Source organism: Tauraco erythrolophus, chromosome 6 (assembly GCF_009769465.1).
Source record: "Tauraco erythrolophus isolate bTauEry1 chromosome 6, bTauEry1.pri, whole genome shotgun sequence".
Taxonomy (NCBI): Eukaryota; Metazoa; Chordata; class Aves; order Musophagiformes; family Musophagidae; genus Tauraco; species Tauraco erythrolophus.
In genome coordinates this window covers 28583526-28608393 of record NC_141470.1, presented here as the reverse complement: position 1 = coordinate 28608393, position 24868 = coordinate 28583526, and the positions used below count along the sequence as shown (strand labels likewise).

The 24868-nt window shown below is 42.7% G+C and overlaps 2 protein-coding genes and 1 non-coding gene across 3 annotated transcripts in view; 1 reads left to right on the top strand and 2 right to left on the bottom strand.

The window, feature by feature from the left end:
* Positions 1-1195: 1195 nt before the first annotated feature.
* F2 (coagulation factor II, thrombin) lies at positions 1196-10923 on the top strand. Its single transcript, XM_009982458.2, has 14 exons — positions 1196-1274; positions 2232-2395; positions 3425-3449; positions 3660-3710; positions 4226-4331; positions 4410-4540; positions 6176-6472; positions 6845-6958; positions 7245-7371; positions 7861-8028; positions 8528-8701; positions 8866-9044; positions 10284-10354; positions 10780-10923. The coding sequence occupies exons 1-14, from the start codon at positions 1196-1198 to the stop codon at positions 10921-10923; spliced, it is 1830 nt and encodes a 609-aa protein (XP_009980760.1).
* A 3228-nt stretch (positions 10924-14151) lies between these two features.
* The window catches only part of CKAP5 (cytoskeleton associated protein 5), a 54915-nt gene continuing 44198 nt past the window's right edge, over positions 14152-24868 (bottom strand). Inside the window, 14 exon segments of the mRNA XM_086613596.1 lie at positions 14152-14839; positions 16063-16217; positions 17776-17935; positions 18029-18112; positions 18624-18761; positions 18864-19052; positions 19856-19931; positions 20353-20540; positions 21001-21180; positions 21873-21993; positions 22420-22593; positions 23505-23528; positions 23758-23824; positions 23827-23929. Of these exon segments, the coding sequence (XP_086469722.1) occupies positions 14585-14839; positions 16063-16217; positions 17776-17935; positions 18029-18112; positions 18624-18761; positions 18864-19052; positions 19856-19931; positions 20353-20540; positions 21001-21180; positions 21873-21993; positions 22420-22593; positions 23505-23528; positions 23758-23824; positions 23827-23929 (1914 nt within the window). The 3' untranslated portion in view covers positions 14152-14584.
* Positions 21714-21823, bottom strand: LOC147528590 (small nucleolar RNA SNORD67). Its single transcript, XR_015222242.1, has one exon. It is a non-coding gene; the product is annotated as a small nucleolar RNA SNORD67 (small nucleolar RNA).

Genomic DNA, 24868 nt, shown 5'->3' with positions numbered 1-24868 from the left:
TTCCTCAGCCACCCTAATGCTAATATTTGCACTCCTTCTATGGAGATAAACATAACCGATGTATCTGCCGCACAGAGGCACAGCACAAAACATGCTCCATGCCAACAGAAAGCATTTTTGTGCCATGTGGCAGTTCCTGAGGCTACCCCTACCCTGCCCTGCTTTCCACTGCTTTCTCACTCTGTCAGTTATCTCTTGCTATAGGAATCATTACAGCTTTCCCAACTCTGATAGCCCCGTTCTTTACTTATGAGCGGATGTCATGGCAGCCAGATTAGTCCTGCCGCCCTATTCCTGGAAGCTCTTGTTTTCCTGGCTGGTTTTAAGTGTGCTAGCTCCTTGCTTGTCTGTTTTCTTTTGGATCTTCCACTGGTGTGGGAATAAAAAGGGGAGCCCAAACTTCATGCCACTTCACCCTTCTCCGCTCCACTGGGAATTGTAATGCAGTGGGAAGCACGTACTGCCAATGGCACTGCTGACCTAACTGGGAGGAAAATTTAAATTCCACATGGGCTGTCGCAGGCACCCCTTCTGCTCCTTGGCGTGGGTGAGGGAGAAGGGGGAGACCTAAACTGTATGTTCTGGTGCCAAAATAGCTGGGGCTGAGCTTGCTGATAACCACAGAGAGAAAAGACAAGTGGACTCTAGGGGAAAAGAGCAGGGTGGGGTGGGGCTTGCAGCTAAAAAGAGAAGGACCGAGTATGGCTGAGGAGCTCTCGGAGTCTCACTGCGTGCAAGGCTGCTAGAGTACAGCCTCCGAGAAGAGTCAGCAGCAGGGACCTGGACCAGCACGGTGGGGAGGCTGTGGTGACACCAAGAGCTGTAGGGCAGCAGAGTGGCACCAAGGGAAAAGGGATGAGCTGGTCTGGCTGGGGTGGCCGTCAGCTGGCAGACACATCTTCGTGTCAGCTCTGGTTCTCCCTGTGTCCTGGGATGCTAATTTTAGTCCTGTGGGGATCCAGAAACATTTTGCTTGGCTTCCACGAATTAAGTAAGGAAACAAAGATGCCCTGAAGGGAGGGAGAGATGCCAAGAGAGGAGGGATAAAAGGAGCCTCAGTCCCACTGTCCCTGACACACCACGACCTCTGGAGTCCTGTTTCTTCATTCTGGTTCAATATTAACCCAGCAGGCCTGTGACTCCGCTTATTCTGCTCCCTTTGCATTTATCTCCCCTGCAGCCAGGGCTGTGCAGCATGGCGCACACCACCACCGGTGTACTGAGGGGTCTGCTCTTTGCCAGCCTTCTGCATCTCGCACTGAGCCATGCTGGAGGTAAGACTCAACGGCACAGGGAGATGGGCCCTATCAGTGGGTGACAGAAGGAAGAAAGATGGAGTTATTTCTTCTGAGGGTAAAGCCAGTGGCAGGTTTTCTTGGTCAGGCAGGAGAAGCTTCTGAAAGTTTGAAGCTGGGAGCAAAAGGGTGTTGGAAGCAGAGTCAGAATGGAGCTCTCCTGCATAGGAGGATGCAGCAGGATCCAGCAGCTGGCAGGGAAAGCTGGTGACAACAGCTCAGTGGATTTTGTGGGTCACCCAGGAGATGGTGGGGAAGAGGAAAGTGGCTCAGTCCAGGACCTTGTGTAGCACAATTGTGGGCCTTTTTTGGGCTGGAGTTCCTCAGTTGGCCAGGGTGGCTGCAATGCTCCATTGCCTCCCCAGCTGTTACTTACCTAAACTTTAGGTCATACGCAGTGTGCAGCTTTCCTGCTCACTGCTCCTTTTCTCTTATTAGAGCCTCTAATTCATCTGTCTTCTCTTGATACAAGGTTAGGTCCTCTCTGACCCACTGCTGTGTGGAGGAAGACCTGTCCACAGGTCTCAAATCAGGGTTTCTGAACATGAAGATGGGACCAAGCTGTGCCTATCGCAGTGGTCTGAGGTTGGCAAGACAGAAATAGAGTGGCTGGCAGGGAGCAGTAGCAGGCTCCAAACAAACAAGCCTCTACCTAACTGCAAAAGAGCAGAGCAGCTTTGCTGAGGATAGCAGAGGGTTCCTGTCACTTCTGTTGCCTAAGTGATGCCAGCCCCGATGGATGAATTACAGAGAGCCTGCTCTGATCATCAGGTGTGGACCTGACAGGGCTTCTCCTCTCTGTGCGGTGCCCTGGGGGAGGCTGGGCTGTGGGATCATTGCATCAGCTGTGTGGGATTTTTTGGAAACTGCAAGGGGACACAAAGGGGCCCTCCTGGTGTGAGCACCCCTTTGACTGGCACTGTTCCGATCTGGTAGTTTTCCTGGAAAAGGGGCAGGCACTCTCACTGCTCAAACGCCCACGACGTGCCAATAAGGGATTTCTGGAAGAGGTCCTTAAGGGAAACCTGGAGCGAGAATGCCTGGAGGAGACATGCAGTTACGAGGAGGCTTTTGAAGCCCTTGAATCCACTGTTCAGACGGTATGTACGGGGGACACGGGTGGTCCCAAGAAACACCCCCTCGGCTGACCCCTGTAGTGAGAGACCGGCAGGTCGCACCCGCAGTCAGAAGCTGGGGTCGCAAGACTCAATTCTGTGATAGAAAGATGGGGCTGATGCCTGCGCGCCCCAGGGAGAACTCAGGCTCCCTTAGGGAGTTTCTCTCCTGGAGCCAATCCAGGGAACGCAGCTCAAAGCCCAGGTTCTTTTCCTTCTCTATTTTAAGCATGAAGCAAAAAGGAGGGAGTCTTCTCGCGATCATTAGTCTTGAATTGCATCTTCTTCTAGTTCAGCATGGTGCCACACACATTTGAACTGCCACAATCCCAGACACACGCAGAAGAGCTGGCCTAGCAACCAAACACTCAGTGCAGGTGCCTCAAGCTCCTATGAAGCAAAGCTTTGGCACGGTCGGTACCTTTTTCTGGCTCCCAGACTCACTCACTCTGCTAAATTTGTTCTGTATCCCCCTGGGATTTGCTCCTAGGCCCAAGGCCAGTATCCATCCTGAATTCCACACCCAAAAAATACAACAGTGAACCAATGAACAGTTAGGAGTCTAAGCCAGCAAGATACAACTTCTGCGGAGTATTTCTAAAGGCACCACTCTCGGGCCGTACAGCAGAGATGTACATCCAAATTGCTGAGCAATACCTACACGTGATCTGTGGCCTTACAAGTTCCAAGTACAACTCCTTGGCCTTCTGCACTGTAGTGCAGGCTCTGCTTCCTCTGCAGGTTGAGGAAGGTTGTAAGCATCTGTGGTCTTTTTAGAAACGACAGTACTCTCGATTCCCAAGTCTGATGAGTGGGAATGTGGCGTTATATCAGATTTTTTGCTTTGTTGGACTCCACGGTAATTGACATCAACAGAGCTAGGTTAGTTTGTCCCATTTGTCATGATGGGCATTCTCCTGCTGGTTTGACTTGCAGAAGCTAAGCAGGGTCTGATGTTCTGTATCTCTACTCTTACATTTGTAATTTGTGTATTTATTTATTTATTTTTTACAGGAGGCATTTTGGTCAAAATACCAAGGTAAGTTGCTTCAAGTCCTGCAGGTACTCTGCTATCCCTTAGGATGCACTGTCTCATCATGGAGAGATGGCTCCCTACCCTCTTAAAAGAGCTCACTTTCCAGGACAAAGCACTTGGTGTTTTGCCCCTAGATGATAAACTGGTTCAAACTATAATGCTTATTTGGATTCCTTTCATATAATGTGTTTTTCTTTCCTCTTATTTTGCTAGTATGTCAGGGCCTGAGAAAGTCCAGGGCAGTTCTGGATGCTTGTCTAGAAGGTAAGAAACTCATGCTGACCTCAATCTCCCAGATACAGTCAGTACCAAGAACTTGCTTCCTGCAGAGTTTGTAAGGAAAAAAAAATAACCTAAAGTTGGCAAAGCCATCTGATTAGAAAGAAAAACAGCAGGAGGGGAAATGGAAATTCCTTTCTCCTCTCTTTCTCCACTAACCATTTCACAAACAGCCTAACTCCCCCATTGAAACAGCATAAGGTAGATATCCTTCAACTGAGACAAGTTCAGGTGTCCCCACACCCAGCCTCTCAGAAAGGTTCTGACCTGCACCTACAGCCCAAGCAAAGCCCAGAGCCTCAGGGCGAGCTCCCTCTGATGAGGCAAAGAGAGTTTAAGCTGCATGCTCTTCCCACCCCATGAAGAGAAAGCCTGTGTTTGCGCAGGCTCATACATGCAGCAAAAGTTGAAGGGATTTGTGGGATGGTACCTCTGACCTTGAAAAAACGAAACGTCTATTTCCACTGACCCGGGCTTACACCGTGTTGGGATTTTGACAGGTAACTGCTCTCTTGATCTGGGCCAGAACTATCAGGGGACAATTAGCTACACCAAATCAGGGATTGAATGTCAAGTGTGGACAAGCAAATATCCACATATACCTAAGTAAGTTCATCTCCTGCACACCCTAAAGGGTTCTCCAGGGTGTCCTTCCTTCCTGGTCTAACCAGCTTCTTCTCACAGATTTAACACCACCGTTCATTCAAACCTTATTGAGAACTACTGCAGGAACCCAGACAACAACTCAGAAGGCCCATGGTGCTACACCCGAGACCCAACGGTGGAACGAGAGGAGTGTCCCATCCCCGTGTGTGGTATGCCTCAGCACTCCTGCAAGCCCTTCACTGGCAGGGAACACTGCACTGGGACTGATGCTAAATGTGTCGAGGAAGGGGAGAGGGTTAGGAGGGAGGGATCTTACGTGAACAGCCATCAGTTGCAGTAGAGGAGCTGTGTCTTAAAGGGTAAAGGAGCTGAGTAGGAAAAGTCATCGAGTTGCTCATACATCTACCTTGGCTAAATTCCTCTAAACTACACTAATCTAGATCTAAATCTAAATCAAATCTGGCGTCAGCAGTCCCCAGAAAACTACTACAGTTTTGCCAGTCAGGAGCACCCCAAAATCTTGGCTCTGCTGCCTCTAATTTGTGACAGCAATGAGTCATAATGGTTTTTTTTGTCTGATTTCCCCACCTTTAGGACAAAACCACTACAGCTTGTGCTTGACTGCCTGCCTTAATGTTCACTTATACAGAGGGGTGCAGTTTAATACCCACAATCTCAAGAAAAGAGAAGACACCCATCTCAAGATTGCACTTGATAGGATGGCGAACCATCCCCCTACACTTAACCTTCCCACTTTTTCTCCACAATACATAGCTGTCTCCCCTGTGGCTTGGCTTCTGTCTCGAAACTGGTAGAAAGCAGAGAACCTTCTCACAGCAGAAGTTTCTCTTCCAAAACCAGAGACTAGAGAGGTCAGCAACCAATTTGACCAAGGGGTGTTCTGAAGTTTTAAAAATCATTACCATTGCCCAAGTGTGCAACATGGCAAACTGGAAAGAGATACCGTTCTGCTTTGGGGTGATCAGGCAACTGTACTATCTCTGTTCACTGCTATCTGCAGTAGCTTACTGTTACACTTACCCATGCATGGATATGGCAAGTCTAGAAAAGCCTTAGTTTTGTGCACAGTTCCTTTGCAATCCTGTGGACGTGAGTCAATCTCACACAGAAGCAGCCTCACTGATTAAGGTGAATGCTACTTGCTCAGCAGCTGTTGTGCCCCAGGGTGAGCAGTCACACAGAGGGTCTATCTTCACACAGGGATTCCCCCAGCGCACAAGGACAAGGCAGCTTGAGGCCAAGAAACTGCTGCAGAACAGATTATCTGGTGCCTGCTTACTCAGGAAATGCTGCTTAAAGCTTTCAGCCATTAGGACACTTGCAAGAAAAAGTGTGGAAAGTCTGGCAGAAAATTTTTTCTCTTGTTGTTAGATAGAGAAACATCCGCAAAAGTTAAATTTGCTATTTTAGTAGCATATCATGGTAAAAGGCTCCTCCAAATACGGTCTAGTTACGTGTTTGAGAAAAAGGCATTAGAGGCTCTAACACAGCAGCAGTATGATGCCTGAGGCATCTACCCATCCCTTGAGTTGGTTGTCAACGATACCCCAGAAAGGAACACGATACCACCCCTCACATCTTCGTGGCAAAGAGAAGTGTGATCAATAGTGCCAGCCTCACCTTACCTCCTGTTGAGAGAACCAGCTCTGACAGCGTAAGACTGTAGAGGGCCACTACATGCATGAGAGCACAGTGGGAGCTCTAAAACATAATGGGATGCCCTGTTGAACTCCGGGCTTTAGTAAAGGGGCTCCAGTGCTATTTCCTAACAGTACTTCTGAGTGCAAAGCTATGGCTTAAATCACAGCTTTCTGTCTTTCCAGGTGAAGAAAAGACAACAGTTGAATTTACTCCACGGGTCACACCACCAGCTCCAGTGGGCCCCTGTGAACAAGAGAAAGGCATGCTTTACACCGGGACCCTCTCGGTCACTGCGTCTGGAGCTAAGTGCCTGCCATGGAACTCTGAGAAAGCCAAAGAGGTGCTCCATGGAAAACACATCAACCCAGACGTGCAGCTGCTGGAGAATTACTGTCGGAATCCCGATGGAGATGATGAGGGTGTTTGGTGTGTCACAGATGAACCACCCAACTTTGAATACTGTGATCTGCACTACTGCGGTGAGAAACCTGCATAGGTTTGGTACGCACACTTGTGAGGCAGTGGCAAATAAAACCAGCATGTGCAACTAGGGTGAAGTGCTTGCCCTGGGAGGCATAGGCAAGGAAGCATGTGCACCATGTATTTGGAAGTCCTGTTCGTCCAAGTATCACGTGTACTAACCTGCCACACACATATAGAGCTGTTACATCTCTCAGGTGTTCTCCCTGAAAACTCACAATGGTGGACAAGGAGCATTAAAAAGAGCAGTGGTTTTAAAACATCATTCCTGCATCAGACCCACTGTGTGCGGATAGGAACATCTACGTTGCCAACAATTACAGAAACTGCAGCTAGGCCTTTTACCATGTTTGTCTTTCTGTCTCTCTCAGACAGCTTGCTAGAGGATGGGAATGAACAGTCGGAGGGGATATCAGGACGTACTACTCTTCCTCAAGAGTTCAAAACCTTCTTTGATGACAAAACTTTTGGTTCAGGTGAAGCAGGTGAGCAAAAACCTCTAGATACAGCACCACAGTTGGTAGAAAGGCTGCAGCTTCTTCCCACTGGACTCACTGTTCCTCGGAAACACCAGCTTGCCAAATGATGTCAAAGGCACAGGGAGATTCTTAAAGTCCTTGAAGGACCCTGAGAAGTCAATCTCTAGTTACGATCATAGAGCTAGTAAGCACTTCCTTCCTAGGCTCTTCCAGCTTAGCATGCTGACGGCAAACAACATTTCTCCACTGTGAATCTAGAAGAGTAACAAAGCCAGATTGCCTATTTTTTCAGACTGTGGCACTCGTCCTTTGTTTGAGAAGAAAAAAGTAACAGACAACAGTGAGAAGGAGCTGCTGGAGTCCTACATAGGAGGCAGAGTTGTGCATGGGAATGACGCAGAAGTTGGCAGTTCCCCTTGGTAAGTGTTATCTTTGCATAGTGCTTCATGGTGAATTGTCTCCATTCTCTTCAGTTCAAGCAGGGGGAAGTAAAAGGGCCCTCCTATCTCAGGCAGCATGCAAGCATTATGGCTTCTAATCAAGCTCCTCCAAATGGTTGACAGGGCCGTACTAAAAGAAACTCTTCTCTTGAGCCAAACCCACAACCATTTGGGAAAGCAAGAGTGCTGATGCATTTCGTCTATTTCTCTTCCTCTTCCCAGCTTTGGAGCAGAGAATATGAGAAACCTCTCCAGGTGAAGGAAATAGGGTAAATGGCCTACTACATAGAACATACACGCCCAGGAAAGACTTTTGCTAGAGAGCCACCTATGCAGTTGTCTTTGTCAGTATAGCACACCACTTCTCCCTGCTCCCTGCAAATTCTGCTCTTTCTGTACGACGCCAAGACACATTCAGTCAGCTCTGTCTTTAGTCCTGCTAAGCCCTCCTCCCTCTTTGTCTCTCAGGCAGGTGATGCTCTACAAAAAGAGTCCTCAAGAGCTGCTGTGCGGTGCCAGCCTCATCAGTGACAGCTGGGTCTTGACTGCTGCTCATTGTCTTTATTATCCACCCTGGGACAAGAACTTAACTACAAATGACATCTTGGTGCGAATTGGCAAGCACATAAGGGCAAAGTAAGAGCCTGGATGAAGTGAGAGTGAAGCAGCCTTCCTCTTGGAGCAATAAGATACAATGAGGTTGGGCTGTCATTCAGTACCCAAGGGATCATATATAACCAGTGTCACATGTCTCTCAATAATGACATCTAATCATAGAATGGTTTGGGTTGGAAGGGACCTCAAAGATCATCTAGTTTCAACCCCCTGCCATGGGCAGGGACACCCTCCACTACACCAGGTTGCTTAACGCCTCATCCAACCTGGCCTTGAACATTTCCAGAGATGGAGCATCTACAACTTCTCTGGGCAACATGGAGCTGTCATTTGCTGTTCTTGCTGATCCTAAAGGTTAAAGTGAAAGGGAGAGTAAACCACGGAAAGTCTAAAGGGGCACTCCATTGTAAAGAGAAGGAGAGTATTGTCTCAGAGGGTACAAGGTACCTGAGAGTATCATGAATCCAATAAGACTCAATTGCTACTGTACATTAAGTTCTTTCCTTCATGACTATTTCAGATATGAAAAGAATAAAGAGAAAATTGCTCTGTTGGATAAAATCATCATCCATCCCAAGTACAACTGGAAAGAGAACATGGACCGAGACATTGCACTCATGCACTTAAAGAGACCTGTCATCTTCAGTGATTACATCCATCCTGTCTGTTTGCCTACCAAAGAGGTCGTGCAGAGGTGAGTAGACTGTCACACAGTCCTAAAAATACAGTTTACAAAAACCTCCTTTGGGCCTCCAAAAAAGTCAGAAAGAGGTGCCTTATTTAGGCAATTTGCAGGAAGAGTCCGGTAGGAGAAAGCTGTTACAATACATTTGATGATACTCATGCTTCCTTCCACAGGCTGATGCTGGCAGGTTACAAAGGACGGGTAACTGGTTGGGGAAACTTGAAAGAAACATGGGCCACTAGCCCAAGCAACCTACCCACAGTTCTGCAACAGCTCAATGTGCCAATTGTAGACCAAGATATCTGCAAGGCATCCACCAAAGTTAAAGTCACCGACAACATGTTTTGTGCAGGTAAGTAGCACTGGAGACACAAGGCCAACTTGCCACATAAGATGAGGGCTCTGAGCTCCTGGTGGGGCTCACGCAGCAAGGTCACTTTCTGATAAATTTGCAAATGCCATCCATAAAGATTAACTTTCCCATGATAAGAACTTTTTTAGCTCTCAGAAAACGTGAAGGCTGCAGAACATAAAGCTATGAGTAAAGTTTGTAACACCATGCCATGTCAGGCTTACTAGCCTAATGGCACCACTCTGCTAGGTATCAGCAAGAGCTGTGTGAAAACTGAGCACATATAAAATTATCTTTTCACCAGTATATGGAATAGTTCAGCAACTTCCTAAATCAAAGGCTGCAAACCAGTTATCCTACTCAGTAGCCAAACAACCCCTTCTCCACTAGCTTGTTTCAACCTTTTGAAGCCTATGCATACTTACACCCACAACTTCTGTGGCAACAGGCTCCACAAATTAGATACAGCACGCGTGAAAAATTTAATTCCTCCTGTTTTGTTAAGTTTCCTGATACATTTGAAGAGGTATGCATCTATACTCACAACTTAAGAAAATATTTTTTTTCGCTATATCACATGCTATTTTACCGACCTGTTACAGCTCATTTCTCTTCCCAGCTGGGCATTTAAATCTGTCCTAATATAGAAGGCATTCTGTACTTCTCATAATCCTTGTTGTACCTTCCAAAATCTCTTTTAGCACTATACCCTGAGAGTGAACAGAAGTGAAGATACAAAACACTATGGAGTTAATGTAATGTACTGGTATAATACTTTCTGCTGTTTTCTTCATTCCTGCAGCCTTCATCGGTTTCTGCAAGCAAGTATCCAACAATTTTTGGCTGAGTTTGTGCTGTTTGCATCTAATAAGCACAAACAATTGTTTTGAGTTAGGACAGAAGTTCGTAAGAGAAAGGTGCAGTAGCTCAAGCTACAGCTGTGAACACAGTGGCAGCTGACACTAACAGCAATTCTGATGAAAGAAAACAGGAAGAGAGCACAGAGGGTAGCAGAGTATGGTGGAATCAGTAATGTTACAAAGACAGAAGCAGAGTTAGCTGTTTCATATATAATATCAAATTCAGAAGTCTGCTTTGTTTTTAAGTCCAATAGTCGGCAAAAGCAGTGAGCAATCTCATGGCTGTCAGGAGATTTATGCAGCAATACTTTAAGGAAAAGATGGCCAACACCAGCTACTCCCCCTACAGTCAAACGTCTGACTTTCTTCTTGCCTGTAGGTTACAGTCCTGAAAGCTCAAAGAGAGGAGATGCCTGTGAAGGGGACAGTGGGGGACCTTTTGTAATGAAGGTATGTTCAACCAGTTAAGCCTCATAAAACATATGGATAGGTCTGTGTTATGCTCGACCTTTGCAATGGAATTAAAAAAAACCCAAAACAACCAGCAGCAGAAATGGAGACTGTGGAGTGGCTGAAAAAAACTCATCTTGTGCCTGAGGTAAGCAACTGAGATGAATCCTGCAGTTATCCAGCTGCATTTCTGTACTGAGCTCTTATCAAATACAGATGTCAGCTGCAGAATGCATGAGTGATAGCCAATTCTCACTTAGAGGTTTAAGAGTAGAGACAAAATTAGTCCAACAAGCTATGTTATCTAGTAGATGCCAGTATAAATTCCAAAGCAGAATCCACCACTAAACAGGCTGGGCCACATACAAGGCTTAGATCTTAAAGTCTTTTGCTCCTTGCGCTTATCCTGTTTTTCTTTGCTTTAGAACCCAGATGACAACCGTTGGTATCAAGTAGGAATAGTTTCATGGGGAGAAGGCTGTGACCGAGACGGCAAATATGGATTTTATACCCATGTATTCCGCCTGAAAAAGTGGATGCGAAAAGTCATTGAGAAACATGGGCGGTAGAGAAAGCGTTTTCCTTGCTTGCTCTCAGTTTTGCTACAATGCTCCACTAAAAAACCACAAGCATAAAAGATCCTGAAGTAAAACAGTTATATCCTTACAACTCGACAAAGGAAAGTGTTCTCCCTTGAAAATAAAACTTCTCAAACCCATCTTCTTCCTTTTGTTCACGTTTAGTTGCACTTTAAGCCATCGCTGTAGCTAGGAGTACCAACAGAATGGTACTAGTTGTACTGCTAATTACCTGTTGTGCTTCAGACAAATTTTCCTCCCTTCTATCAGCTAGATTTTAGACCACAGATGATGGCTTTAGTCACAGTAAGTTAGTCACAGTAAGCACAATGTGCCCTCAGGCACTGTCCATTACCTCCCTTCAAGATAACTCATTTTGTTCAAGAAATTGAGCCAAGATAATCTGGCTGGAGACAACCACCCTACAGTAACTGCGCACGATACAAAACACCAACACCAGTGTCAAAAGTAAAGTCACTATAACCCATTTTGATAAGACAGTCATTGTTCTCAGCCACAACAGCAGACAGCAAATATCAGCATCACTGTTCGCAAGGTTAGCATCTTCAGAAGTTACAGATGCCAGCTGTATGCAATTCGTCCTCAGAGGAAGAAGGGCTTGAACGCATTTAGTAGCGCTTCCATTACTGTATGGCGGTAACTTTCTACCGGGCAGATGGTGCTCGGTCCTCAAAGTGTATTTTCTACCTCCATAGCGAGATTCAGAAGGAAGCAGTTTGTGCACACTCATTGTCAAAAGAGCCTCCAATGGAAGCGTGCTGCACTATATCTGTTTGGTTGTTTTATTAAAGTCTGTTTAGGGATCACCTCCAAAAGAAGCTTCAGTTCTTTCATGAACTTCAGCAGCAATTTGTGCACCACTGAGGACCCAGCAGTACAGGAGTAAACACGTATTCTTGACTAGCCAATTTGTTCAGCTCAGTTTTCTCTTAAAGTAATCATGGGATTTAGAAACTGTCCTTGCTCCCTATGACACCATATTCCCAAACTCCTCATTCACAGTGCTATCAAGCCACGGAAACAGGCAACAGTAAAGTCTTGTTGTGCTTCATACAGAATATTAAGAAGCAGAGTGACTGCGTTGAAATAGTGACAGGAGAGATAACTATCTGAAATTAGTTGATATAAACAAAGTTATTGATCAATTACTCTTTGGCCATCTCCTTGAAGATGGCTCATCTGGGAATCAACTTGAAGACAGCCCCATCTGATTGCCCAAAACATTAAGAACAACCTCTAAAAGAAATCTGAAGGGAAAAACCTCAAGAGCTCAAGTTCCACAACTGTTTAAAGTCATTGATAACCACAGTCATCGAACATCAAGAACGTTTAGCCCTTCTGATGTTTAAATTTTTAGCCTTACCCTTTCACTGCTACCTAATATCTGTGAGAAACTGCCTATCTAAGAGGGGCACCAGGAGCACAGAGTTTCTGGAGTAAGTCACTGTTAATGCTGACTTGGTACAAACAATACAGAGGAATCATTTTTAAAATTCAGTTTAATGTTATTTAGATATTGTCTGGGCTAAAGATTAGGCTTTATTAATTTATGCACACAAGTTGTAGCTCAGAACTCCCAGGATATCAAGTCCAACCAAACACTACAGAGACATAGGGCAAAATCTCATTCATAGTAAGCAACTTATCTTCTGCTACTCAATTATTCCTGTACTTCACCTCCAATTCAGCTTCAAATTTAAAATAGTTGTATGCAGGTTTGCAGACATTGCTGTTTTAACATCCTGAGCTAATTAACAAATAGCCCTTCCGAACATATGCTGGGTATGGTAAAGAAACATATGGATTAATTTAAAAGTCAGTAAGTTTCAGAAAGCAGCTGGTAATTGAGAGGTAGTGGCAGTAACTCTAGTGCCAGCCAACACAAACCATTCACAAACAGCCTCAGTTTAAATGCACAAAAACTCAGCACTTACCAAATAAGGGTCAAACCGTCACTTGTCATATAGACCTGTTCTACAAGAAAGTGCACACCCACTTCAGGTTAAGAGAGGAGACTGCAACCAGGAAATTGAGGTGGTGGAGCAGTGAGTGGCATCATGTCAATTAACACAGGATGGAGAACGCTCACAAGTCATCTGCTGTCACAGTGTACAAACTCATCATAAGCACCAAGCAGTATTACGTCAACTGCAACCCCAGCCTCGGGGTCCTGTAAAAGGAAGATTTCAGTCATTTGCAGAAGCTCTGGCATAGATCTGTTGTACAGGTACTAATTTAAAGCCACATTTTTACTGTAATCAGGCAAGATAGTTTCAGTAACAGCCTTAATGCAGAGGCTGCTGGTCCACAAAGCAAACAACAAAAGCAGCAGTTACGTGGAAGAGATTAAAAACCAGAGCCCAAATGTGCTATTTTAAGCCTGCTTGTCCAACTCTCTCCAATAACAGTTCTAGCTATGGAACAGACGTGCAATTTTTGCTTCACAACCAGCTCTCACATGGAAGTGCAGTAGTAAGGTGAAAACACATCACCTCTCTAAAGATATGAAAGAGTTAGAAAGGCTACATAGTGTATGTCTTAATCTTCATACTTGTAGCTTCTGAAAAAGGCTAATCAGAAGACAGTCTTACATAAAAAAAGCAGTGGCTACAGCTTTCACGGACTACCACTACCAGGTGTCTTAGTTACACAAAACAGCAGAGTTTGCTGACGTCAGATGCTTAAGAGCAAAAAGAATGTGGTGGTGGGGTCTACCTGCACGAGGAAAACTGCTTAATCAAATGATGCTAATCTATTCCGTATCAACAGCAGCAGACTCCCTCAAAGAAAGCACTGGTACAGATGGGACTATGCTAAACCTGAGTAGAGGCATCACAAAGACTAGATAATTTAAAATAAGCACTTCAGCAAACTAAACATTCTCAACCTACTCTGAAGTTACGGAAACATATGCTAAAATGAAAGGCAACTATATGAGAAATGCACTACTGCTCATAGAAGGAAGAGTGCAAAGTCTTAGGATTGCACCAACAGATAGCATATATTCACTCATCTTTCTTATAATATAGCCAAACCCCAAGGTTCATGTCAAGAATAGCTAAGTTCAGTTTCTAGATGCCCAGTCACTAACGTTTGGAAACATAAAGTGACTTCTGTAACCAGCAGTCACTGCTGTTCCTACAGAGGCTGGTATAGTTAATGCAAACTTTATTTACAAAAGACACTTAAATTAGTTACTTCATGCCATGTGTCCATACAGAATCAACAGTTCAAGGATTACATGGAGAAGAATTCACAAAATTAAAAGTGAAATCACTAGAGATCTTCTAAGAGTTAAGAACTAGGAAAAGATCTTAAAGACAATTTTACAAATAAAAAAAACAAGTTATGAGAAACTAGTCTGAGCAAGAGGATGGTTGTTTACAGGTCTGTACACTAAAACTAATACACAGACAGCCTTCTATTGTCAAAGAGATGCTCACTGAGAAGCAGAGTATGTACAAATACTTGTGCCACAATGACTCAACCCCCCCAAAATCCACTGTATTATACATAAACCAGTTTGTATACATTAGGCCTAAATGAGGCCATTTAACTATGAAGACTTCTAGTTTAGTAAACTAAAGCTGAAGACAGCCCAAGCAACAGTGATGCTGTTTCTCTCGCATCTTTATTTGCGACTGCTTTTTATTCTCTCCAATCTTTTTTTCAAGTCATCAATATTAGCTGCTGCAGAAGAGGGTGAAGCCAGGGTAGTTCCAATGCCAGAAGAATGAGTCTGATTGGAGTCCAGATCCAGATGTTGGTACTGCTCCCGTGACTCACGGAGCTGGGAGAGCTTACTGTGAAGCATATCTGTAGAGGATGCAACTGTAGGGACTGTTGGTTTAGAGAGCAGAGACGTCAGAGGTGGTCTGTCTTCCTTCTATGGGGAAGGAAAGTGGAGTGTTAAGCCAGGTAGTGGCAAAAGACATAAGGAGTACAAACCATAATCAACAGCTTTTCATCTTCACAAGAAACATTAAAAAGAGGAAAGGGAAGGAGCAATACAACACAGGAGATCTGGAGTGATAAAGTCAGTTGCCATCAAAGTCAGAACTATGCAAAGCTAACTACAATGCTAAATTCCTATCATTTAAGTAGTTCATGTTTAGCTTGATGTCAGTAGGGACACAAAGGAACTGCAGTACTTAAAGATCAAAAATCCACGGCAGACCAGTGTTTTACTGAGATGGCCTGCTGTAGTCTTGAACAGCCTGAAATCTAACACCACAAGAGGAAAGTCCATGCCTATGTGCAGCATCAACAGCCAATGAGTTTTCTGGAGGAATGAGAAGAGGAAACTTGGATTGATTGGCAAGATCCACACTGTCAAGTGACCCTTACAGTGTCAATTCACTGTTCTTTTACCAATACGATACTTTGATCTGTGTTAAATACCTTGTTACTATCATCTCAGAAACATTTCCCCTCCTCAGAACTGTGAGCTGATATGCAAGTTATGTGTTAAAGGTTAAAACAGTGGTGTGCCTGGATAACTATTCCTAGAGCAAACATCACTTCTCATGTGGCTGAGTGCAAACTTTGGTAATCGGCATTAGATTCCTAACACACAGATATTGGACTGTTAGAAATTTTGGCCCGCAGGTTTCCAGTACTAAGCTCATTCAGCATTTCTGTGCCTCAGTATCCATACACCCAAAAATACATAAAACGTCATTCAAAGTCTTTCATTCAGCTCTAACAGTTGTTTCAAAGCAGAAAGATCTAGAATTTCATATCATTCAATTCTAACAGAGGCCAATATACGTTAACCTTTAGAGAACAGGAGTTAAGTTATTTGAACCTTTCTGAGACTCATCTATGTGGCAAGGGAAGGTACCCAACTACAGTGCCGTAGAAACAACCTGCATGTACACCAGCGCTGCAAACAAAGCGGACTGAAACACAAGCCTAATTGACCAAATAATGAGTTTAAAGCCATTTATACGAGGCATGGTGACACACAGTGAACAACTAGGACATGCAGTATAATGAAAGATCATCAGTTCTGATTGGAATTTGCCTTTGGAGAACCTGTCTTTGAATTCTTAAAGTGCAAATTAATCGCCTCCCCTGGGGATTTACAAATGTTGTCAAGTATAATACCTTTGCTTTGTCAAGGCCACAACGCTGCCTGAGGATTTTTAATCTTTCCAAGTAAACTGAAGGCTCCACTTCCTCTTCATCTGTGTTTCCTATAGATGAAGATACAGTGTGGGTAGGTGCAGAAACACATGTTCCTTCCATTTGAGGAGAAATTCCTGGAGGATGAGAAGAAGAAGGGAGGAAAAAAAAAAAGAGTGAAAAAGATTAAAAACATCAAAAAGGTGTGTCTTAGTCAGTTCCTTGAAATAAGATGCAATGGATGAAACATCAACCAACCTATAAACTACCAAGCTATTTGCATTTGCTAGTATAGGCATATCTGCCCCTTAATTTCCTTGCAAGAGTGACAACTGGAAACCTAGAGAAGAAATTGAGACATTTAAGAAGCAGCAGCAGAGCAGCTCCAGACATAGCACTGAAGCTGACAGCTGAAGACAACTGTGAAGGGAGAGGAAGTTGCTGATGTCCAACAGAGAGAAATTGGCAGGATGGGAAATATTTGGAGTCCTCTGTTCTTTTCTAAGTTCAGCAGAACTCCTCAGCAAGCCTCATCACTGATCTAACCCCTCTTTACCTCTTCAAGTAACTTCAAGCTTCTGCTTCTTCCAATTCAACTTGAAATAGTGATTTCTGGAAGGCATGTAGCAAAGATTTTAAAGCTCCCCTACCAAATGACTAGGAAAGGATTTTACTTTATGAAAAAAACTTCCTATTTTGAAATGAATGCAAGTTGCTGCAAGGGTATTTAAAATAGATAAAAGGAGAATTAAGCATTTATACTTTGGTCCAAATAAAGCACAGTTGCAAGATGGGACAATATAATTTACTACACTATTATAGTTAGAGAGTGGAAAAGAAAAAAAGGACAAAATTGGGGCATGTAAATTCTGTTTTGAAATCTCTAACTGTTGAACTAACATTTCTTGGTTGTACAGATTTCTAGGATGAAAGGCAGAACTTTCTGTCCTGTCTAGTCAGATACACATAGGAGGTTCTGAAAGAAACTGACATCATCTTACCAAAGTAATTTACAATACAGGGTTAGGAGAAGGAACAACAGTAGAAAAGGCTAAAGTCTCAAAGGACACTGTGAAATAAATCAAAGTTAAAAGGTACTTTGCCAGACTGTATATCAGTTTTTACTGTCAGCTAACTATTTGTCACATTTCATCTCTAATATTGCATTAAATACTCGTTTGTGCTTATCTGCAAATGAAAAGACTCACTAACAAACTAAATGTTTTACAGTAATCTATCCAATTAAAAAGCCAATTTGTTGGAAAGGACTCGTCACAAAGACGACTACAGAAACAGATCAAGTTATTTAAAATAAACATTTCGATTCCACAGTAAACAATAATCTATCAAAAAACCTCCTGTACCATTTTAGTAACCAAAAGGTAAAACGAAAGCCTGACAGCTGCTGCTGTTGTTATAAACCAGCTGTATACTTCACAGAAACAATTCTTGATACCAGAGACATGTAGCATAGGCTAATGTTCACACTACAAGATATGAGTTAGAACTTGTTTACCAACTTGCATAGCCCCTGCAAATTGTGCTTCATGAAGCAACACAAGCGCCAAGAAAACACGTGACTTGCTTTGGAAATCCATCAACGTCTGCAAATACTAGTTTCTACCAGAGGATATGTAACTGCTCTCTTTGTCTCTCTGCTTCTCATAAATCAGTTGGTTTTGCTATAACATGTACCTGTAGAAGTAGCAATGCGTCCTTTCCCTTCCCGTTCTGTTTCTATCAGTCGGAGACCTCTTGCCACATAGCTCTGGAAGAGCTGAGAGGAGTTCTTCAGGAAAGGCTCAATGTCTGCATCAGAATATTTCTTTTTGTATTCATACAGCTCTGCTAGACCCTGGGAGGGAAGAGTTTCTGTGCATTACTACAACTGCTGCATACACCATTCTAATGTATCATGCCCTTTTCCTTGCAGGAAGGAAACCCTTACCTCCTTAGTTTTCTCCTTGGAACCAATCTTCTTAAATATGTCTGCCAAAATATCATTAACTTTGGCCTTCGAAGCCTTTTCCTCCTAAATAAATAAATAAAAGCAGACTTCTAAAACAAAATGAATAAAAAAATGCCCTCAGACCTGCTAGCTGGATAGAGCTTCCAAGATGAAGAAAACCTTGAAGCAATTAGAGTTTTACACAGTCACTGTTTACACAGTGTGAGAGCAAGGACATAAGCTGTAGGACTCCTCCTGAGAAGCCAGTGTTTAAAACCTGTTGTGGGTATGGTTAACTTTTAGTAGATTAAATGCAGTAGCAGGCAGCATAAAACCTATCCCGCACACTCGAACGTCCTGGACAGCACTTCATCCTGGGATATCCACAGAATATTCAGGTAATAACACAAACACACTGTAAAGTCCCAAAACAGCCATAAAAGTGAAACTAGAAGAGTATTTCCAACACTAGCTGCATGTCGGAAAGGCAATTGCTACTATTACTACTTCATGTTCCACAATCACAAAATAAGGCTTGTTTCTTAAATAAATTGTTTTACGTTCCCTGCCCCATCAACACATTTACATTACTTACTATGCAAGAAGCCCCTTTTTCTGTATCCTTATCAGCTTTGCTTCCGGTCTGGTCCATAGAGTGTTTCATTACTCTACATAGGTAAGCCTCCAGTTCAGACTCATTTTTGTTCTCTATCATTGTTAAATGATCCAAGATCTAAAAGGAGGAAAAAAAAAAAACACCAAACAAATGAGGGAAAAGCTTTAGAGACTACACGAACATCCAATTTAAAAGTACATGACCAGTGACTGCTCTGACCTTGGGCCCTTTCAGCTTGCACAGGGTGTGAAGCAGAGTCTTCAGTGTTTTTATAGGAAACTCACTCTCACATTGCTTCAGCTTCTCTTTGGGAAAGACCTTCATGAAAATGTGGATATCCAGTAGAAGCCGATCCAAATTGATGCTATTAATGGTTTCCGGAAGAAGACGCATCATTCTCCACAGACACTAGAACAAGAGGCTGACTTAAAGCAAGACAACTCAAGGAAGAATCTCTCCTTACTTAATTATGTAAGGAGAGATTACACAAAACTATCATTGAGTCATTTCACTCTGCTACCACAGACAGACATACACCATGTCTGTCTGCTCAAGTTGTATCTGCACTCGCACATAGCTTCTCTTTGTAACTAGCTGTACTGTATCCAGATCCTTCTTTAGGGCTGATGCATAAAAGTAGTGCTGACTTCCCTACCAATAACAGGAGACTGAATCCATTGTGTGAAGAAGTTTCAGCAGAAAAAGCATATATGCTATGTACACCCCCACACAAGACGAGTTCTTTAGGTTTAACCTCATTAAAAATGCTTAAGTTGTTTCTAAATCATGCCAGTTACAGAAGGGTGTTGCATTATAAAAAAAGATCAAGCCATGCTTTAAATGCAGATGTTTGCATATTCAGTCTCCCTGTCCTCAGAGGTGGCAAGATACAAGCCAGCTGCAGCCTAGGACTGTTTGAATCCATAGTACAGTGCTGCGCCTAAGCAAATAAGCTCAGCAGGTGACTGCACAGCTCTGTACAGAGTCTGCAGCAGTACCAACAAGCTTCTGTAAACTATTAGCAGGTGTTAAGCTTCCTCCTGGTATACATGAAGTCACGATATGTAACATCTAATTATAAGATTAAAATTATAAGAGTTGTAAGAAATATTTCCAGTTAGAATCACCATTTTTTTTTAAATGTATCTGTTCTTTCAGGTAAGTTGATTCAGATAAACCAAGTAAGTTCAAAACCTCTACTATAGGCTCACCTTCATGACAAGTTCTGAAAACTTAAGAGAGTTGGTTGTTGCTAGCAGACTGTCTTGGAGCGAAACAAGCAGAGCACTAGAAGGAATATATTTATAATGGTTACACACAGGAAAAGTGCTAAACACAAAAAAGATGCTAACTCTCCACAAAATACCACACCAGAGACTGGGGTTAGTCCAGCAGTTTATGTCACATGGCGTAACAGCTCTTTCTTTCTTTCTAGTACACTACAAGAGTTTAAGAGGCAGTCTGCGGAACTACCAAGCATATAGAATCATACTAAGCTGGTTCATTTAGCCTGCCTCCAGCTGTGCAGATTGTACAGTCAAATTCTGATCACCACTGACAATCAGTGACAATTCCTCATTAGCCAGCTGAATGATTTTACAGACAGCGTTCTTTGCTTAGAGAATGACTAATGAACAAACTCGGCCATTCAATGAACACACAAGAATGGGTGAAGAGAAACAGTAATTGTGCAATTTTCATTACGTACCTCAAGATGTTGGTCTGGTCAGACTTTTCGAGAACTTTCAGTATCAAGATGTTGACTGATCGGATGACCTGCTCACCATCCTCAAGGTCTTCAACCCGAGGATCCAGCATTAATGTAATAAGACCGTGTATTAGGTCCTTCAGCACACCAGTAGAGGCCTCTCGAGCCAGACTCTCTATCTGAAATAGCTACAAAATGTAGACAATATTAGAAATTTCCCCTGCGCGCAATGCTTTAATATAGGGATTTCTCTAGACTACACGGTCAAATCATTTGACATTTCCCCTCAACATTCAACAATAAAAATGCAACTAAAAGTTATTTCTACCAAGTGACTTCTGAAATACTTAGGCCATCAACTAAGCACTCAAAAGGTAAGGAATATTAAAACAGAGCTCCATAAAAGTGTCAGAGTGGCTGTATTTTGTAGAAACATCAAATAGACCTTTTCTCCTTCCCTGATTTCTCATTCCCCACCTCTTAAAAGGTACATTGATGAGCACATAAGTAGCAACAAACCTTCATAAATAAGACTCAATAGTAAGATAACCTAGGTGCAAGTCAGCTCTAGACAGACATTCCATTCTCCTGAGACTTCTGCACAGAAATTATTTGCTCTTCACCTCAACTTTCAAGTCAAAGCCTTACCGAGATCATGCTCCCAATAATACAGCTGTAAAGTTTGACTATCTCATCTTTGTCTAGCTTCTCATCTGCCATGTGCGTATTGTAGATGAGCCGAAGCTGCATAAAGGTAGCTATTAGGAATTGGTCAATGTGGCCAGACATAGCTTCTGCTTTGTCTTCCTGTCTGAGAACTCCATCAATCTAAGATTTAAAAACAAAACACCCAAGGTAAGTCAACATAATGCAAACAGTGCAAAATAACTATAATTTAAAAGCTTTTCTACAAGAAAGGTCTTGCCCTGACCAATCCATTTGCCAAGGCACTGTATTCTAAGCTTTGACCTGAAATTAGTAGCCGCAAACATCTATTGATAATCTAAATACAACCAATTATTATCTTTTAAAGAGCTGCAATCCTATCCTGTACACAAATGAAAACATGAAGTGTTACATTATGGGATCCTGGAATTAATTGTTTTATGAAGTCTTCTGGCTAAAATACTTCTAAGTAGTTAAAGCCACTGTAGAAACATGCAAAAGCTATGAGGCAAGACAACTCTTGCTGAGGATCTGTAAACAAGTTTACATTTAAAAGTTATGTCTCACTGGCTTAACTGACTTTTTCAAACTTGTAGCACAGATAACTGAAAAAAAACTGAGATATGTTTTTTTTCCTTAGTGCTTCTATGTTTAAGAGTCTATTTTACATCATCCAAGTGGAATTCTATTGCTAAAGCGAGTCAGATGGCCCCTGTGCACTTAGTTTTGTCATCAGGGAGATTCTGAGCAGAGTCCATGTCACCGACATGATTGCTCCACCACAGTGCAACTCATCACCCTCGCAGACAAATAGTTTAGTACATTGTGATTAGTTGCTACCTTAATTCTCTTACCTGCGTCAGAGCCTGGATGCTTGTATTTATATCACCACTGGCTACTTGGGATACGACAAAGTTGATAATAGAAGCTGTGTTACTGTGCATGTCATCGAAGTGTGGGGACGCAGCACGCATTCTAAACAGTCAAAGAAAACAGGACTCAGTACTCTTTGGAGAGATAGCTCTAATTTACACTGAGCTGCTATATTTCAATGACGTTTTAGAGACAAGGGAAACTCAAGGAAGGAATTACTTCTTTTAACATATCTATTGCACTACTTGTCAAAACACTGATGGTGCATTTCTGTATTTTCAAACTCAAGATCCTTTTCCTATAAAGACACGTAAGTAGAAGTCAGGTTTTTCATTACAAATAATTGCTTTCCAGATTCCAGAACAGTACAACAGTACAACAGTCACTTTGACATGTCTCCAAATTAGCTGACACTACCTTCTTATGTAAACAAGTCTGAATGTACAAACTAGCACGGTTAATTCAGCTTCTTGAAATAGTTTTTAAGTAGCCCTATTGGTTTCACTTTAGAGTTAAAACTAGACTCACTTGGGCTCAGGAATCAAGACCGGCTCAAAGATGTCATCTAGTTTGTGCTGTACAAGTGCTGGCATCTCACATCTGACAGTACCGTTGTCATTTTCAATTTCATCTAGATCCAGCTGAAATTCCCGTGGAACTGTATGCGCTGTCTCAGAGTGACTGCCCATGTTGCGATTTTGGCTATAGAAATCAAGAGAGAGGTGTTTATTATATATACACAAGAGGCAAGAGCACTAGCATCCACTGGTAGCCCCAAAGCTCTCAAAATAGAATAGCACAGATTTTTGAAGTTCTGATTTTATTCAAACCCCCTGTAATAACCCCCTTTGTCTTTCCCCTAGCCATGAGTAAACCAAGCTTTTGTAGGCCATAAGAGCGGCTGTTAGTTACTTGCCTTCCTAGTTCCCCTTATAACCTACCATGACCCTCCCTGCATCTGTGGTAGGTACACACTGGTTCTTTTTGAGACATACTTGCACAGTTTAAAAGTGGCATTAATGGAATATAGCATTAAAGTTCATGAGCGGCTTTATTTAAAAAAAAAAAAAGATGGATAGGATGCATAGGTACATAGCAACAAGCTCATCTGAGCCTAGGGCTCCCAGAGTCTCACATAACTTGTGCTGCGTATTAGGTTTTCAAGGAAATGTTCTAATACATAGCTCTCAGCAGGGCCTTTTATTCCAAGGTAATGAGCAGGTCGCAAGCAATACTGTTTCTGAGCTTTTTTTTTCTGGTACTGTTGCCCCAGGCTCTACAATTTACACATGCTCATCCAGTTCCATGCTGTATGTCTGCCCTAACAAGTTAAGCACAGGGTCCAATCAACACCAAGTTCAATGTAACACATCAGAAGTTCTTTCAATACTTCTAACAGCTGCCTAATGTATAAGTGTCAGGTTTGCCTGCAGTTTGACCTATAGTCATCTTGGCAGAAATCCATATTTTGGTTTCTTTCTTTTCTTAAGTCAGAGACCTGTAAATACCTAGAACTGGCCATGGTAAACCTGTCACCCTCAGAAGGAATGACTATGACAGAGACTGAAAGAGACAAGAGCCTTGCTACCAAGGAGTTAGTGGGCAGTACTTACATCCTATAAGTGCGATACATAATTCTGTCCATGGAGAAGCAGTGAAAAAAGGCACAAGACCATTTAGAAAGATTTCAAGACAGACAAGACAAAAAAAAAAAAAACAAACAACTTTCAGACATTTTGTTTTATATTATTTGGCCAATTTTCACAACATGCAAAGATGATGATACAAGAACTAAAATAACATCGCCAGACATGATATTAGCACACACACTATGCAGGCTACAGACCATAATCCATCATTACGTACTTGAGTTTGGAGGACATGTCCTCAGCTGGTCCCTTCCGCAGCATACTAGCATTAGTGCTGATGTTTGAGTACGCTGAGGTTTCTCCTCTGCCTGTCTCACTGGAGCAGCTGACGGTCTCTTGGCTGACCATTTTATTCTTTCCTCCAGCATGCTCATGTCTTTCTCAGAAAGCTATAACACAAAATTTTCACTCAATTTGAGTTGTAGGGGTTTTAGGAATCTTGGTCACCTACAGAAGGTGTACCACTATATTACTGCAGACTGAAGTTCTGTAATACCAAGGGTAGGAACTGTCAACACTACCATCTAACAGCAATCTAACAGGGGTCACTCTGGACTGCCAGATGCTACTTCAGGAGCTAATTATGTATTGACAAGCTGTAATGCTCAATACAGCTATTTCTAGCCCACATAACTTCCGAGAAACAAGTCATCTCAAATTCAAACTAACATACTATCATATTTTCATAATTGTTGCTTGTGTTGCTGAAAAAAAAAAACCACCACAAAAACCCACAACACACACACAAAACAAAACACCACAAAACCAAAAACAAGCAACAAAAAGAAATCCCCACTCACCTTCCTACACCCTCTTTTAGGAGCCCAGGCAATGCTTTAACACTATGGACCCTGCCACAGAAGCCAAGGTCCTTCTAACAGTTGACTTGTTCAATGTACCCATAATTCAACCTGAACACAAGGCAAGTCCAACTGAACACTCCAACTCATGCAGTGAAAAGTATCATATTTATCTGCTACCTACAGGACCAAAAGTTACCAATAACTACATTTGAACAAAAGTAGCCGTGACAATTTTGTGCAAAGTACTCTCCAGCATCTCTATGATTTGGAAACCTTCCTGAAAAGCCATACATTTTTGGACTAGATGGACCATACTGAAGCTCAGAAAGCCATGGTTAGAAGGGGCTGAATGGTTCAGGTGCTACAGTTCTTTTCTTAACCTCAAAAAAATCTAAAAGAAAGTGGACTATGCAACACTGAGGAGGAGGACGACTGCACTCTGAACAATAGTTAAAAGTAAGATTGGAATCTAAAATGCTAAAGAAAATGCAACATTAATGTGACACTTTCTCTGGTGATCACTTC